At 31.3% G+C, this 14,116-nt stretch overlaps 1 protein-coding gene across 1 annotated transcript in view; it reads right to left on the reverse strand.

The window, feature by feature from the left end:
- Positions 1-13,257, reverse strand: part of LOC117182856 (four and a half LIM domains protein 2) — a 912,604-nt gene extending 899,347 nt beyond the window's left edge. The window contains exon 1 of the mRNA XM_033375978.1: positions 12,737-13,257. Within this exon, the coding sequence (XP_033231869.1) occupies positions 12,737-13,242 (506 nt within the window). The 5' untranslated portion in view covers positions 13,243-13,257. The remainder of the gene's footprint in view (positions 1-12,736) is intronic.
- Positions 13,258-14,116: the final 859 nt, after the last annotated feature.

The following is a 14,116-nucleotide window of genomic DNA, read 5'->3' on the forward strand; positions in this document are numbered from 1 at the left end:
TTAAAATTACAGTGTAATTATTTTCTTTTAGAAGCGTAAGAATAAAATAATAATTATTAAAAGAAACTAGTTTATAAATTTAAAATTCAAAATTTCAGTATTCGTAAAATTTCGAATATTCTTCGAGTATAACCTGTCAATTCAAATTATTTAATTATAAAAGTTTTAAATGAAATCACTTATGATTCGGTGATACATTTTTTTCAGCTTTAGGATATAAATAATTTAAAGCTTCAATAAGCAGATTGTTCGATGTCAAACCTTGTGGAAATTGAAATTTTTTCATAGAGTTGATAAATTAAAAATACAAGCATTAATATTTTTAAAGTTTGGATATGCCTCAAGTATAATCTGATAAATTTAAATTATTTAATTTTGAAAGTTTTGAATTGAAAATTTAAATGCAGAATTCTAAATGTTTGTATTTGGGTATTATCAGATTTTGGAGGCCATTAATTTAAGCCTAATCAAGTAAGAAGGCTTACAGTTGTCAATTTTACGATATTAAACCCTTGTATTCAAAACCAAATTAAATTTCAGTATTAAAATTTTTAATTGTTTAGGATTTGATTCTTAAATTCAGAATTTTTTCAATGCTTTACATTTTTAATTTTACACTTTCAAACCTTTTTGTTTAGTTTGAGTCATCGAGAAAAAAACATTACATTTTAGTAGACACAACTTTTTTTACGTAAAAAAATTAATTTAGGAAATACCCCGTGCGCCAAGGTGAACAATCCATCGAAAGGGTAAAATGGGTTAAGCCAAATCTGCTGTTTGCGTAAAGAAACTCACTATCTTCGTTTTGACGTGAGTCTTCTTTACGTATACGCTGCAACGCGAGAATGGCCCTTACGTCAAACTTTAGAGAGTAACTTTTTTCTCCAAGACGGAAGAAATAATCACGGCTTATCACATTAAAAAAATTATTTGATAACAAAATTTCGTCACTTATTTATTACATGAAAACATTTGTTCTTGTTTACAAAATTTAAGAAGTAAGAAAAAAATCTTGATTTAAATATATTGATTTTTGAATAACAAGAAGCTTTAAGAATTATAGCTCTAGGCATAAATAATTTTAATATATCTTCCTTTTTAATTTAATAAACTCAATATTAAAATGGAAGTTTTATTATTGTCAGAAATAAATATTCACTTTAACTTCAAGTATCTATATGACAGTTTTGACTTGTCATGTTCATTGTAATTTTTACATCATGTCTAATTGTCTACTGTGTTATGAAGTGCAGTTAGAAGAAAGTTGTGAATAATGCAATAGAGCTGAATTAAACTTCAGTTTTCAATCAAGATCTTTGAGAAAGATTATACCATTTTTGAAAAAATAAGTCTAACAAAAAAGTGCCAGATCGTGTATTTTTTGGTTCCATTCATAATTTTATTCAAATGTGAAATTCCTTCCTAATTTCTTTTTAATTATGCAAGAAATAAACATTTTTAATATCTTTTTCATATAAAAAGTGGGGTTTTTTGCTTGATTTTTGTTATTTTTCTTAAAAAACCTTTTTTGTAACAAGTAAATGCAAACAAAAGCTTAATCGACCAGCTGGAAAGTATAGTTTTCTATACATGACCGGTGGAGAACATTTTAAAGTTTCAACTTATTTTTCTCAATAATTGCAAAATAAAGGAAATAATTAAAGGAAACTAAATAAAGAACTAAGGAAACTTATATATTCATTAAAAATAAAATAAAAATAACATTGGTTTATATTATTTTTCATGCTTGTGGTTTCAAAAATATAATTAGCTCATATATTAAAACAACAAAAAGACGAAAATTATGGAAATTTTTATGTCAAGTTTTAGCAATAAATGATAATAAAAAAAATTAAGCAAACTTACATCTTTTCTTAAAGTTAGATTTCTGGAGCAGGGAAAATGACATTTTGTAAGATTGAGTTACTTCTTATTTCAATTTGAAAAAATGGTTCATATTTATAACATGGCCTTAGCTAAACTGTAGAAGCAAGCCGTAATTTCCTTTGACTTTCGAAAATGCTTCTTACACTTTACAGCTGTTAAAAACCTCATATACCACTTAATTAACTAATATTTAAAAAATGCAACAATTCAGAAAACATTTGTCTAGGTCTATAAGGAAATTTAGGAAAAAAAATTCAATTTTCTACTAATTTCCAAAAAAATTATAACTTAAATAAAAAATAAACTTTTGAATTCAAATTTGTCATTACTATTTTATATTAACATCTTTGCTACATTTTTGGCATAATTTTTATTTCAGAAAGTCTTTAGAGTTTTCGAATTCCTTCAAGACCTTTTCTACTCAATTAAAATTATTTTTCCATTCACTTATAACGTAAAATTAGATTATTATCATTTTGGATTTCAAATGCACTATAATTTGGCGCGACCGAATATATAGCTGCCTGTCGCGCCTCTACAAATATGTGTCGGAACCAATCGGTACATGTCGCGCCTCTACAAGTATGTGGCCGCACTAAAAGCAATATTTATTTGCAAGACCACAAACTTGCCTGCCGCACTAACTACCGGTATGTGGTGCAACTAATCTCATGCCGTAGCTAGGACCTAATATCTTTGGTATAATCACTCACTCGTTATTTACATGTCCGCCATGTTCCTATATTCCTGATCTTCCCCACCTGCCACACAAGCATCAACACAGACGCCACCTAGAGGAGATAGAAATCACTGAAAATCGTTCACGTTTTAGCCTTAAGACTATACCTAGTGAGACCCGACAGGCGCGAATCCAGAGAAGGGCTTTGGGAGGGCCACACAATAATTATCCTCTCCTCTCCACTCTGAAGGGGGAGGTTAATAATAATTTTAAATTTATTCTTCGTCCGGTTCAAATCCGGGCTGAGGCAAATGTTTTCTTCTTTTTAAAAAATTATTTGCATGATAAAATCGTTTTAACGAATCAAAACTTGTATTATTTATAAATGAGCGCTATAATCTTCAATGTCCTAAATTGATGAACAAATTAATAAGTTTATGAATTTTCAAAAAATATATCACTTCAAGCAATTTTAAGTTTAAAAAATAAAAAAATAAAAGATTAAAATTTTTTATCGAACACTTTTTAAATTAGAATTTAAATTATTTTAATTTTGAGTCGTTGCAAATGAATATGTTCAATTGTTATTTATACATAGCCAAATTTTTTATAGCAAATCTTTTAAAACATAATAAAAGTATATTTTCTTACTAAAAATCTACATTTTCTTTTAAATGTTTTGGAATCTTTACATTATTATTTTTACAGTTTTGGAAATTTTTAAAACTCTTTTTAAGGCCATGTGACGAGAGGGTCACGTGACCAAACCTGGTCTTCAATTTTTCTTTCCCAACTTACGTCTAAGCGTAATGAGGTGTTGCTCTGAAAGTTTGGGAAATGAAAGAAGAGGTAATAAGGTCCATGTCTCTGCTTTGTTCCAATGGAAATTTTGAGATTTTTTTTTAAAGAAAACACCAGTGGAAGTTTTCTTTCCCAACTTACGTCCACACGGAATGAGATATCGTGTTAAAAATTTGCAACAATAAATAGAAAGCATGCAAGAATATGTCTCTGGTCCTAAATAATTAGAATATTGAAAAAGTTTTTTTGCAATTTGCAACGTTGTCATTGGGCTAGTTATGAGGTTTATATTTATCAAAGTGGGTCAAAACGACAAAAATCGCTCACGAAAATTATGCACAAATAATGCAAAAACTAATTTTTGCACTTGAAATGCAAATAAACATACTTGGTCTGAGATACGTATCATTCTGATATCAGCTTTGTCAAAGCAGCACTAGCGCAGCGAGTAGACAACTTCGAACTTCTAGGGGTCTGTGGGTAAAACAGATTGCATGATTACCGTCAAAGAAATTTAAAAGTTAAACTTCTGCTGTAAAAACTAGATGTGTCCGTCGATAATCATTATTTGCATAAATAAACTTTTTTCTTCCTCTAACTCTTTGCAAGGCCACAAACGATCCTTTAATATTTATTAACATTTCCCGAACAAAATTTCCGCGTTATTTAAACTTTTATTTTTTAATATGGGTGAAAAAATATTGATCTTAGGGCTGACTTGATCTGCTGTTATACTCATCACGTGGCCTTAAATATTCTCCTGAAATTAATTTTTTAAATAAAAAATTATTGTTAATTTTGTAAGGAATCTAAATAATTTTTTTTATATTTTGAAACCTTTTAAAATGCTTGAAAAGCTTCTAATTTTTTTGTTTGAAATCTTTAAAAATCTATAAATAAAAATTTGTGGAACAGAACAATAAAATTAAGATTGTGACGTTCTAAGTTTGAGTTTAGCTCTCTGAAATTTTAACGATTCAAGGCTTTCTGTTTCAAATAATTTAGTTTCGAATTGTTTGGTTTTTAACAATCCATTTTTAATAAACAGTAAAACATTGCTGACTATTAAAAAATTGCTCTTTTTCTTAATTAAAAATGTTTAAATTGAAAAGGTTAAAAATGGTATATTTTCTACTGAAAGAACAGAATGTTTATAAAGTTACAGTCGGAAGTTTACGTTTGATTAACTACTAAGGCGTTTGAATTGAAATAGTTCAATTTTTAAAGTCAAAATCTGTAAATTGTTTATTTTTAACTGATTTAGTATCGCCCCATAAATCATTCAATTATTGTTTAATTTCAAATACACGAACTACAGTTCAATTTTAAAATATTTTTTGTCAAAAAATTTCAATCGCAAAAGCTTTTAATCTTTTATTAAGTAAGCCTTCAAAACTGCACTTTAAAATTCTTTAAATGGAAAATGTACCCTAAAAAATGAAAATCTAAAATGGAAACTTGTCATGGCAACTTGGTTGAAGTTGATAGCTGTGTCATCGAACTTTAAAGAACTCGGCACACAATGCATAGGATATATCTGCATAGGATATATCTGCATGGCATTGAAAGCAAAAACAACGACAAAATAAGAATCACACATTAAAATGTGATCGACATTACGTCCACCTATCCCGATAACTCTCACAGCGCGCTTTTCGCAACAGTTGAACGCAAAGTGCTCAATATTTTGCATTAACTGCAAAACTCATAGCTCGAAAGAAACAGCGGTGGTGAAATAACATCAGCATCAAGTGCGGTCATAACAGTCATATTAACAACCTGCTTCTCGCAACGTTAGAACGTGAAGCGCTCCATATTTTCAATTATTTGCAACATTTACAGTTTAAGGGCAGCAATGATTCTTAAAAAAGTTCAGCATCAGATGCTATTAAGCCAATCATGTATATATTCGACTTCCAGCAACGTTCGAACGCTAAGCGCTCAATATTTTCAATTATTTGCAAAACTCACAGTTCGAAGGCAGCAACAGTCCTAAAAACAGGTCAGCATCAAGTGCGATTGTGCTAATGATATATATCGCGCGCTTTTCGAAACGTTCAAACTCTTAAGTGCGCAATATTTTATCATAACTGATAAAATTACTACTTTGAGTGGAGAAATGGTGCAATGTGCTAAATTAAAAAATGAAAATTGAAAGTAATATTTTAAATGTGAAATTTTACCAGGAGTTTGATAGTAATGTTCAAATTTTAATAATAATTAAAACTACTAGAAAAAAAAGAATTTTTAAATGATAAATTTGTAAAAAGTCACTTTTTCTATCGTTTTGCTGGTGCGAATTCGGTCCGCAGTATACTCTCAAGAAGATACCCTCGGTACGTAGCAAGTCATTTGAGAGAATGCTTCGATTTGTTATTGACTCACATGGTCGCAGTCATAAGTTTGGCAACGTCGCGTGTGAGCTCGCGTGCTATTCAAAATTCGCGTATAAACTAGAGCACGTGGAATGGATGCGACATTGCCATACCAACAGTTCACTGATGTCAGTCATAAATTTAAAATATAAATAATTATTTTTACATTCTTGTAGGCTCTGAATGATGCTTTTCGAAGCAGATATGGATGTCAAATAACAGTCTATATATTTCAGAATGATTTCAGAATTTTTTATTTTTCAATCTTCTGACATATACCACAAATAGTACGTCTTCTTATAAGACTAAATGTTATTTTTAATCATTGTTTTCACGACTTTAAAGCTCTGAAAGGTTCCAAAATTTTAACCCGAGCTTCAGTGTATTTTAATACACTGAAATCATTATTTTCATGGCAAATATGAATTTCGCGAAAGATTGAAATCAACGAATAGCAGTTGATACGCTTCTGACTCAAAAGTGGATAGCAAGTTAGAGCTAAGGGATGATTCACGAAATCATTCGATCATACGATTGATTGCGCGCGCCACCAGCTAATAAGTGGGGGTAGCGTGGGACCAATGCACCCTATACATTCATTGCGATACCGGTACCAGGTCTCTTTGCTCTTTACTCTTTTGCGTGGTGCTCTTTCCTCATTGCTTTTATTACCTTGATTTACCAGGATTTTTTATTGGAGGATCTACAAGGGGAGAGTCTCGTAGTTCATTCATCCACCTGCCTTTGAAGACGGAGTCTTAATTGAGGAAGCCTAACTCATACAGGACGCTGCCCTCTAATTACAAACTTCCGTCAACTAAACTATCCAAATTCGTCAGAATTCGAATAGTTCGATGTAAGTTTTTGGGAATTCAGTTTTTTTTTAATGCATGATTGTAACGACTTTGAACTCCACGGTTATGTGGAGACAATTTATGGAGGAGAATCAGAAAGTCAGTCTCCAAATTTAAATAAAATATAGTTGTACTTTCTCGTAACGACTTTGCACTTAACTTAATTGTTAAAACCTCGTTGATTCCTTTACGAATATCATCTCCTGAAATATCTAAAAAATTAATTTACCTTCGTTATTTATTATTAATTCATTATTCTAATACATAATATTTTTAAATTGATTGATTTTTGTTATAGAATATAAAAAATTGTTCTACAATAATATTAATTTTTTCTTCTGGATTTTAAATGTAAACTTAAAAATGAAAATATTTTGTACTTGTATTTTTTCAATATATGCATTATAAAAGTCCCAAATTCATATTTATTTTTTTAAATACCATACCCTTAAATGCTATTTTGGACCTTTCAGATGATATATAGCCAAAAATATGCAAATACAAAATTTTCTTATTTTGGAGCATTGGTTTGAAATATATAGAGAGAAAGGCTATTTATTAAAAGAAAAAATCATTTGAGTCTGATTAGGGCTATCTAAGGCTCTAGGTCTGTACTATTGATACATTACTGTATACATATTTTCAAATTCTACCACTCATACTGTAAAAAGTTTTCTTCACTTAGCGTTTATAATATACAATCTGGAGTATATTCTAATAATATGTGTGTTTATATAAAAAACACGTGCTTTTCGAGATTTGGGCAGTTACGGGTGGCTGGATTTTCGATTTTCTGTACATTGACATCCTAATCTAGAACGTACAATAAGTCTGACCGCAAAATGCTGAAGAACCATGAAGGTTTTCTATACATGCCCTGGAGGACCGAAGGAACCGAATGGAGCCTCTGCAAAGTACCCGTAAAGAATCCATTGGGTCCCCATTTGGTTCCTTTTTAAAAAAAACTCGAAAAAAACAGCAAAATCAACATTTAAATGGTTGAAATTCGGATGCTACGTTAAAATTCTCTATAGAAGGTCACGGAATAATCGCAATAGTTTTTTTTACCGTTGCAAAAAAAAACCGATTGCGATTATTCCCTGACCTTCTATAGGGAATTTTAACGTAGAATCTGAATTTTAACCATTTAAAAGTTGATATTGCTTTTTTTTCGAGTTTCTTAAAAAGGAACCGAATGGGGACCCTATGGGGTCTTTACGGGTACTTTGTAGAGTCTCCATTCGGTTCCTTCGGTCCGCCAGGGTGTTTATAATTTTTGAAAGCTATTTCTCATTCTTTGTTATTAAAGTCAGGAATATTTTACTTTTCAATGCTTGATTGAAAAATTTTTTAACTAATATAGTAGTACTGTACTTACCTTAAGCAGAAGACTCCACTTTTAAAATTTTTAAACAGTCTATTTCACAAATTCTGGTGTCACTTTGAACACGACGCTCACTTTTCTGGTCCAAAGGCTACATTTGAAATACTGTATCTAAGCAGCTTTAAGGGTTGAGGACCCCTGATGGGCAAAATCAAGCCTTCGGAAATTTGTCTAAGAGACCCACTATCTTCAGTTTCGAGAATCAAAAGTTGATTTATGGCGACCATTTATGGCGACCATGCTGCAGTGGGTAAAAATCTTTTTGTCAACTTTCTTTTTTCGTATTATGAACATGTCATATAATAATTTTTAATGTTTACCCAGAGATTAATTTTGTATATTAAAAAATATTACTGGGGAATAAATATCATTCAGACACTTTTCAAATAATTTATTTGTATAATCGTAATTTATTCCTCTTTGCATATTTGCGGGTGATAATCGTCATAGATTATCACGTAGCTGGGTAATGCACTTTTCACTGCAGCTACGGAAAAAATGAGAATCAGCAAAATATTAAGCAGTTTTCAATTAGGAAATAAAAAAAATGTGCCTACAAAATATTGAAACACTTTTTGCAGATAAAATCTGCAAACGCACCAATATTATAGAGTAACCGATTTATGATTTCATGTAAATTTGCAAACATAACCAATTTAAAAATAAAACTGTACTCTATGCAAATTTATTTCAAACTTATATATTGACAAAATTTTCACATTGATAATGATTCCAATATTACAAAACTGACGAATATGGACTTTTCTTCATAAATTTTAAATTTATTAAGTTACCCAGAAATAAATTTTAAAAATATCCAATTTCAAAAATTAGACCCTCTGCAAATTTATTTATAAATTCCAAGCTTATCAAGTCGCCCAGCAATTATTCTGGATATTGCAGAATTTTCCACATTAATAAGTATTCCAGTATTACTGAACTGGCGAATATTGGCTTTTCTTTATAAAATATACATGTATCGAATTACCCAGCAAAACATTTCAAAACTATCAAATTTCGAAAGTGGGTCCTCTGAAAATTTATTCACAAATTCCAAGCTTATTAAGTCACCCAAGAATTATTCAGAATATTGCAGAATTTTTAACATTGATAATTATTCTAATATTAAAAAACTGGTGAATATTGACTTACCTTTATAACTTATAAATTTATATAATGAAAAGTTAATATTCGGCAGTTTTGTAATATTGGAATCATTACCAATGTCGACAATTTGTTGAGGTAGAAATTGGGAATGAAGTTGTAGAGTCCAGTTATAATTTCAAAACTGGTTAAATTTACAAATTTACATATAATCATAAATTGTTTCATCCATAAAATTGGAGCATTTGCAGATGTTATCTTAAAAAATTATTTAAATATTTTGTAGAACACATTTTTGTTTTTATTTCACAATTGAAAACTGCCTAGTAGGCACAAACGTTAAACAGCATCATTGGAATAGCTCAAAAACAACCCATGAAGAAATTCAAATATGGATCTGAACGGGGCCAGATCGGGCAGAATTTGGCCCGAATCGGGCTATCTAGATGGGGCCAGACTCGAAATGAAACTTGATCCCCGATCGGGGCCCAAGCGCTGCTTCCAGAAATAACCCGGCCTGGCACCGATGAAGCCCATATTAATTTATTTTTATTATTCCTAATTAAAAGGGATTCTTAAATAAAATAATATTAAAATCGTATATATCACCTCCTTGACTGAAATTTGAAAACATAAATATCAGATTATGAAACAGATCACGATATGAAAACATTGGAGTATATATGTAAGACAGTTTTTTTGGAGTAAACGGAAGAAGTCAAAAGACGCAACATAACAGCCAGCATTTGTGTAAGATAAACTATTTAACGCTTAGTAACCCCACGGGGGTTAAAAGTACCCAGAGGTTTTTTGAAAGTGGCGCCATTTCTGTATAAGCTGGGGGAGCGGGCCAGGACCCGAGGGGGAAAAAAGTTTAGAGGCCCTAATCCATGCTGTACCCATGATAAGACTCAGTTCGGTTAGTGACACCGAAAGCGACAGTTTGGAAGTTCGATTTGTGCCTTTTAGACTCCCGTGGAGTAACAATGTTACGAAACTTGATCTGGAGAGAAATACAAAACGTAAGTAAATTTTCTATTTACATTTTCTTCTTATGTCCAATAATAAAATTAAAGTAGGTTTTATGCGACCCGAGAGTAAAATTTAATTAACATGTTGTATTTTCTTCATGTTATAGAAATTTCTCCCCAGAAACATCCATCGACAGAGATTGATCATGAAGGAAAGCCTCTCGAGTATCAAAGGTAAAAAACGATATATTTGTGAAACAAAAAGTATAATAATATGATTTTCCAACTGAATTTTTAGAATTAAAAGTTAATATTTTCCTGATTTTTATTTTAGATTTGAGTTTGGAGTTAGTGAAACCTCTTTTGCGGAGACGTTTAGAACAGCCGGGAATTCATGCTCCCTTAGGTATGCAAATAGAAGAATTTCTCACGTGCGACGAGATTCCCGAAGTTCAAGATCCTCGTGATTTAATTGCTGATAATAAACTAGGAAATCATACGCGATGTGGGTATTGTCATGATTCTTTTGATCGAACAACGTGGTACAAATGTCTGCGTTGTAATTGATCCATGTGTCATGAATACACAGCGAAACTGTGCCAATATTGCGCACACTGAAATAAGAATTGTGATTCCGAAAATCAAATAAATTAACTGTTTTTTAATGCATTTTCTTGTTCTTTTTTTATATCATTTTATACACACTGCATGATTTTGAATCACATAATATTTTTACAGGTTTTCAGTTTTTCGCAATTTTCACATTATAAAATGATGATACTTTTTGGAACCAATAATTATGTCACCTGTATCATCGAAAAGTGCGACTCTTTATCTTTTGAAACCACTCCATATAAAAACTTTTATCGTTATTTAACTTAGATTTACATATATTTGAAAAAAAAAGATTTACTAAGATTTTTTAAATTCTGATACAACTTTCACAATTCTTATTTTACATTTTTTCTTCTAACAGTGTCTTTTAGAGCACAAAGAAACCTTTTCAGTAAAAAAGTTGACTTTAATTGACTGATTTGTTGCTGAGATACAAGCCACAGAAAACGGGCCAGTTATTTTTGACTCCCCTGGGGTAACGACGTATACTAAAATACATGGGGTAAGTGAGGGTTAAGTCTTTTGCAATATATTTTTGGTTTTAATTTCTAAATTGGAAAACAAATATTTTGATGACGTCATTGTTGATCAGTTACAACACACATACAGGACATAACAGGACATGTCAGTTTATTTCCTTCTTTTCTGCATTTCGCGACATATTTCGCAAAAGTTAGGGTCACCATCATCAATTCGTGGCCCTTCGAAATATAAACTATAAAAAAGTATAGCAGATTGGTACATTTTTTGAAGGAAAAAACAGTCTTCTTGAAACACCTCAGAAAACTGAATGTAGTATGCTTTTTCTGGCACCTACGAGCGTTTAAAAATTGGTGAGACAAAATTTGAACAGACTTTGTTCGCGAGAAAATCACTTTTTTGTTCAATCATTGGCTAACAAGATGAGCGCATATCAGTAGGCCATAAATTCCTAAAATCGATTTCAGGGAATATCTCATAAAAGATGAAAGTATCTTAAACTTAAGAAAAAACATTCATTGGTTACCATGATAGAGCGCGTACTAGTGGAGTCAATCAATGAAAAAATCGCTTTTCCCGAGATACCTGCTCAGGAATTTATTATATCAATAGTACGATGATCGTTGTTGTTTAATAACTCAATTGCCTCCAAAATGAGCCCCAAGCATTCGAAAATGTGTAATAGTCACCGAGATAGAGCGTATCAACGTGGACCCTTTTTATCATTTTTCACGAAAATTGTTGCAAATCAGGTTTTTCCAAAATTACTTATCTCTTATGGTGCTAAAAAAATTCGAATCAAAGCCTGGAAATATTCTAGTCGTATGTAAATCATAGACTGACCACATATTTTTTGTCAATTTTATGCTAACACTTGAACAATAATATTTTCTCAAACGACGAATGAACTGTAAGATGATAACTTCAAATGATGCCATAAATAAAAAAGGATGTGTTCCAAGTTTTAAATTAGAAGCGAAAAAATGCAACGACTGCATCTTTGAATTTTAGACTCAAATTAGGACCTCTTTGGATTAAAAATCTCTCACTAAGCTTGTGTTTTCTACTCAAAGCGAAATGCACGGGCTGAGGGGAATTCTTCGGTTTGTAGTTTAGCTTAAAAATAAAGGTTCAAAATTTACTTTGAGAGCCCCAAAAAAGATTCTAGTACGTCTTATTATTTTTTATGGGTTTTTAAAAACTGCCAAAAACACATTTTTACTAAAAGAGCGATTCCCAATTTCTTCGTCGTTATATCCTTTAGTTTTTTGTATTAATGTTTTCAAGAAGAAAGTTCAATTATTTCTTTTAGCCCTCGACAAAAATTCTGGCAGGTTTCATTAATTTCCATGCTTTTCGAAAAATTTCCAAAACGCGGTTTTTTATCTTTTGGTCCCAATTTACTCAAAACCTCGACATCCCAGAGAATTTTTGTCAACATATTCCTAATCTGTACACACAATATATCCTATAAGAATCTCTTGGAATTATTTGAAGAAAAAAAATTTCGTCGAACAGTTTTAAAGAACGAAACTATATTAGAATAAATATTATTAGCCTAGAAATATTTTTAGCATCATTATTACCTAACTATAAGCTCGAAGAGTTCAAATTGGTCGAAAACTTTGCAGTATAGGTGCAGTAGCCTAACGCAAGCCCATTTCATACCTGGCCAAGGAGCGAGAGTAAGGTCAAGGCCATCTTCTAGCGGGCATTGGCCAATAGTGAAGTCTCTCTTTAACTCTGCTCTAGAAATGGTTAAAAATCTGTGTTTCCTATCAAGCATCGCATGGCGCCGTCCAGCATATGTCACACCTGAGGTTGAACAACAAGCAGTTAACTTAATCTCACCTCCCGCTAATGTAGGATATCTGTCTCTCCGATCTAGAGATGCGGTCTTTCTGTATAAGTCCTTCTCTGATATAGAGAGACATTTGCTGAGATTTTTTTTTTTAATAGGAGGACTAATAGGTCGTTTTTTCGGTTCAAATATCTTAATTTTGACTTCTTGAGGAGCCGCACCAGGCGAGGTTATGCACGAGACTCTCACTACTGTTTTTGAACCTTCTTGATTAGGACCTTTTGGAATCATTTTAAAGACTTATCAAATAATACAAGGACTGCAACTTATGATTCCTTTGCAAAAATTTGTTTGAGATGAATTATTACAGTTCTTAAGTCCATATCAAAATTTCAGCTAGTACGTATCAATAGTGTCGCTATAAGCGATGCAACCAGTCATTAGTTTATGATTTTGTATAATCATGATGTCGATGAACTTTGTGCACTGATGTTATCTGCCTGCTGACACGGTAGTTCAATGATGGTTTCATTTTCAGCTGCTAGTTACTGGATAATGTAGATCTTTCAGGTAAATACTTCATATGCTGTAATTTATTCGTTCATAGTTTTATATTATCCATTTCATGAGCACATTACTCCCTTGAATTCTGTAAAAAATTCAATATAAAAATCAATATCTCAGTAGAATCTTAATCTTCTAACAACAAGAAATTATAAGCTTGAAAATATATTTTATTTCACTAAGTTATGGCACGCAATATACGGAATTTCATGTAATAAGGGGCTGACAGAGGCAAAATCACTGAGCTTTTCGTAAATGTCATAAGGGTATTAGGGATCAATTAACTTTAGTTAAAAAGACCTCTATTCCGCAAGCTATTCCGTATTATTTAATACAGTGAGATATGTGCAAAACTTAATGAACCGAGATTTCATTGGTAATGTAGTTGACATTACTGGACACTATAGAGAACGACAGCAGGGCATGGCTTAATGTCTCTGTTTTCTAAGTTTTTAGAAGTACATTTTTTTGAAAAGCATATTCTTATAAAAGACAAATTGTGCATCAAAATTGCACAACAAGGCTTCAAAATGAGTATTTAAAAAAAATCAGTTAAAAAAGAGCATATACTCAATAAAGTAAATTCGTGTAAGGGGCTATC

Source organism: Belonocnema kinseyi, chromosome 1, assembly GCF_010883055.1.
Source record: "Belonocnema kinseyi isolate 2016_QV_RU_SX_M_011 chromosome 1, B_treatae_v1, whole genome shotgun sequence".
NCBI lineage: Eukaryota > Metazoa > Arthropoda > Insecta > Hymenoptera > Cynipidae > Belonocnema > Belonocnema kinseyi.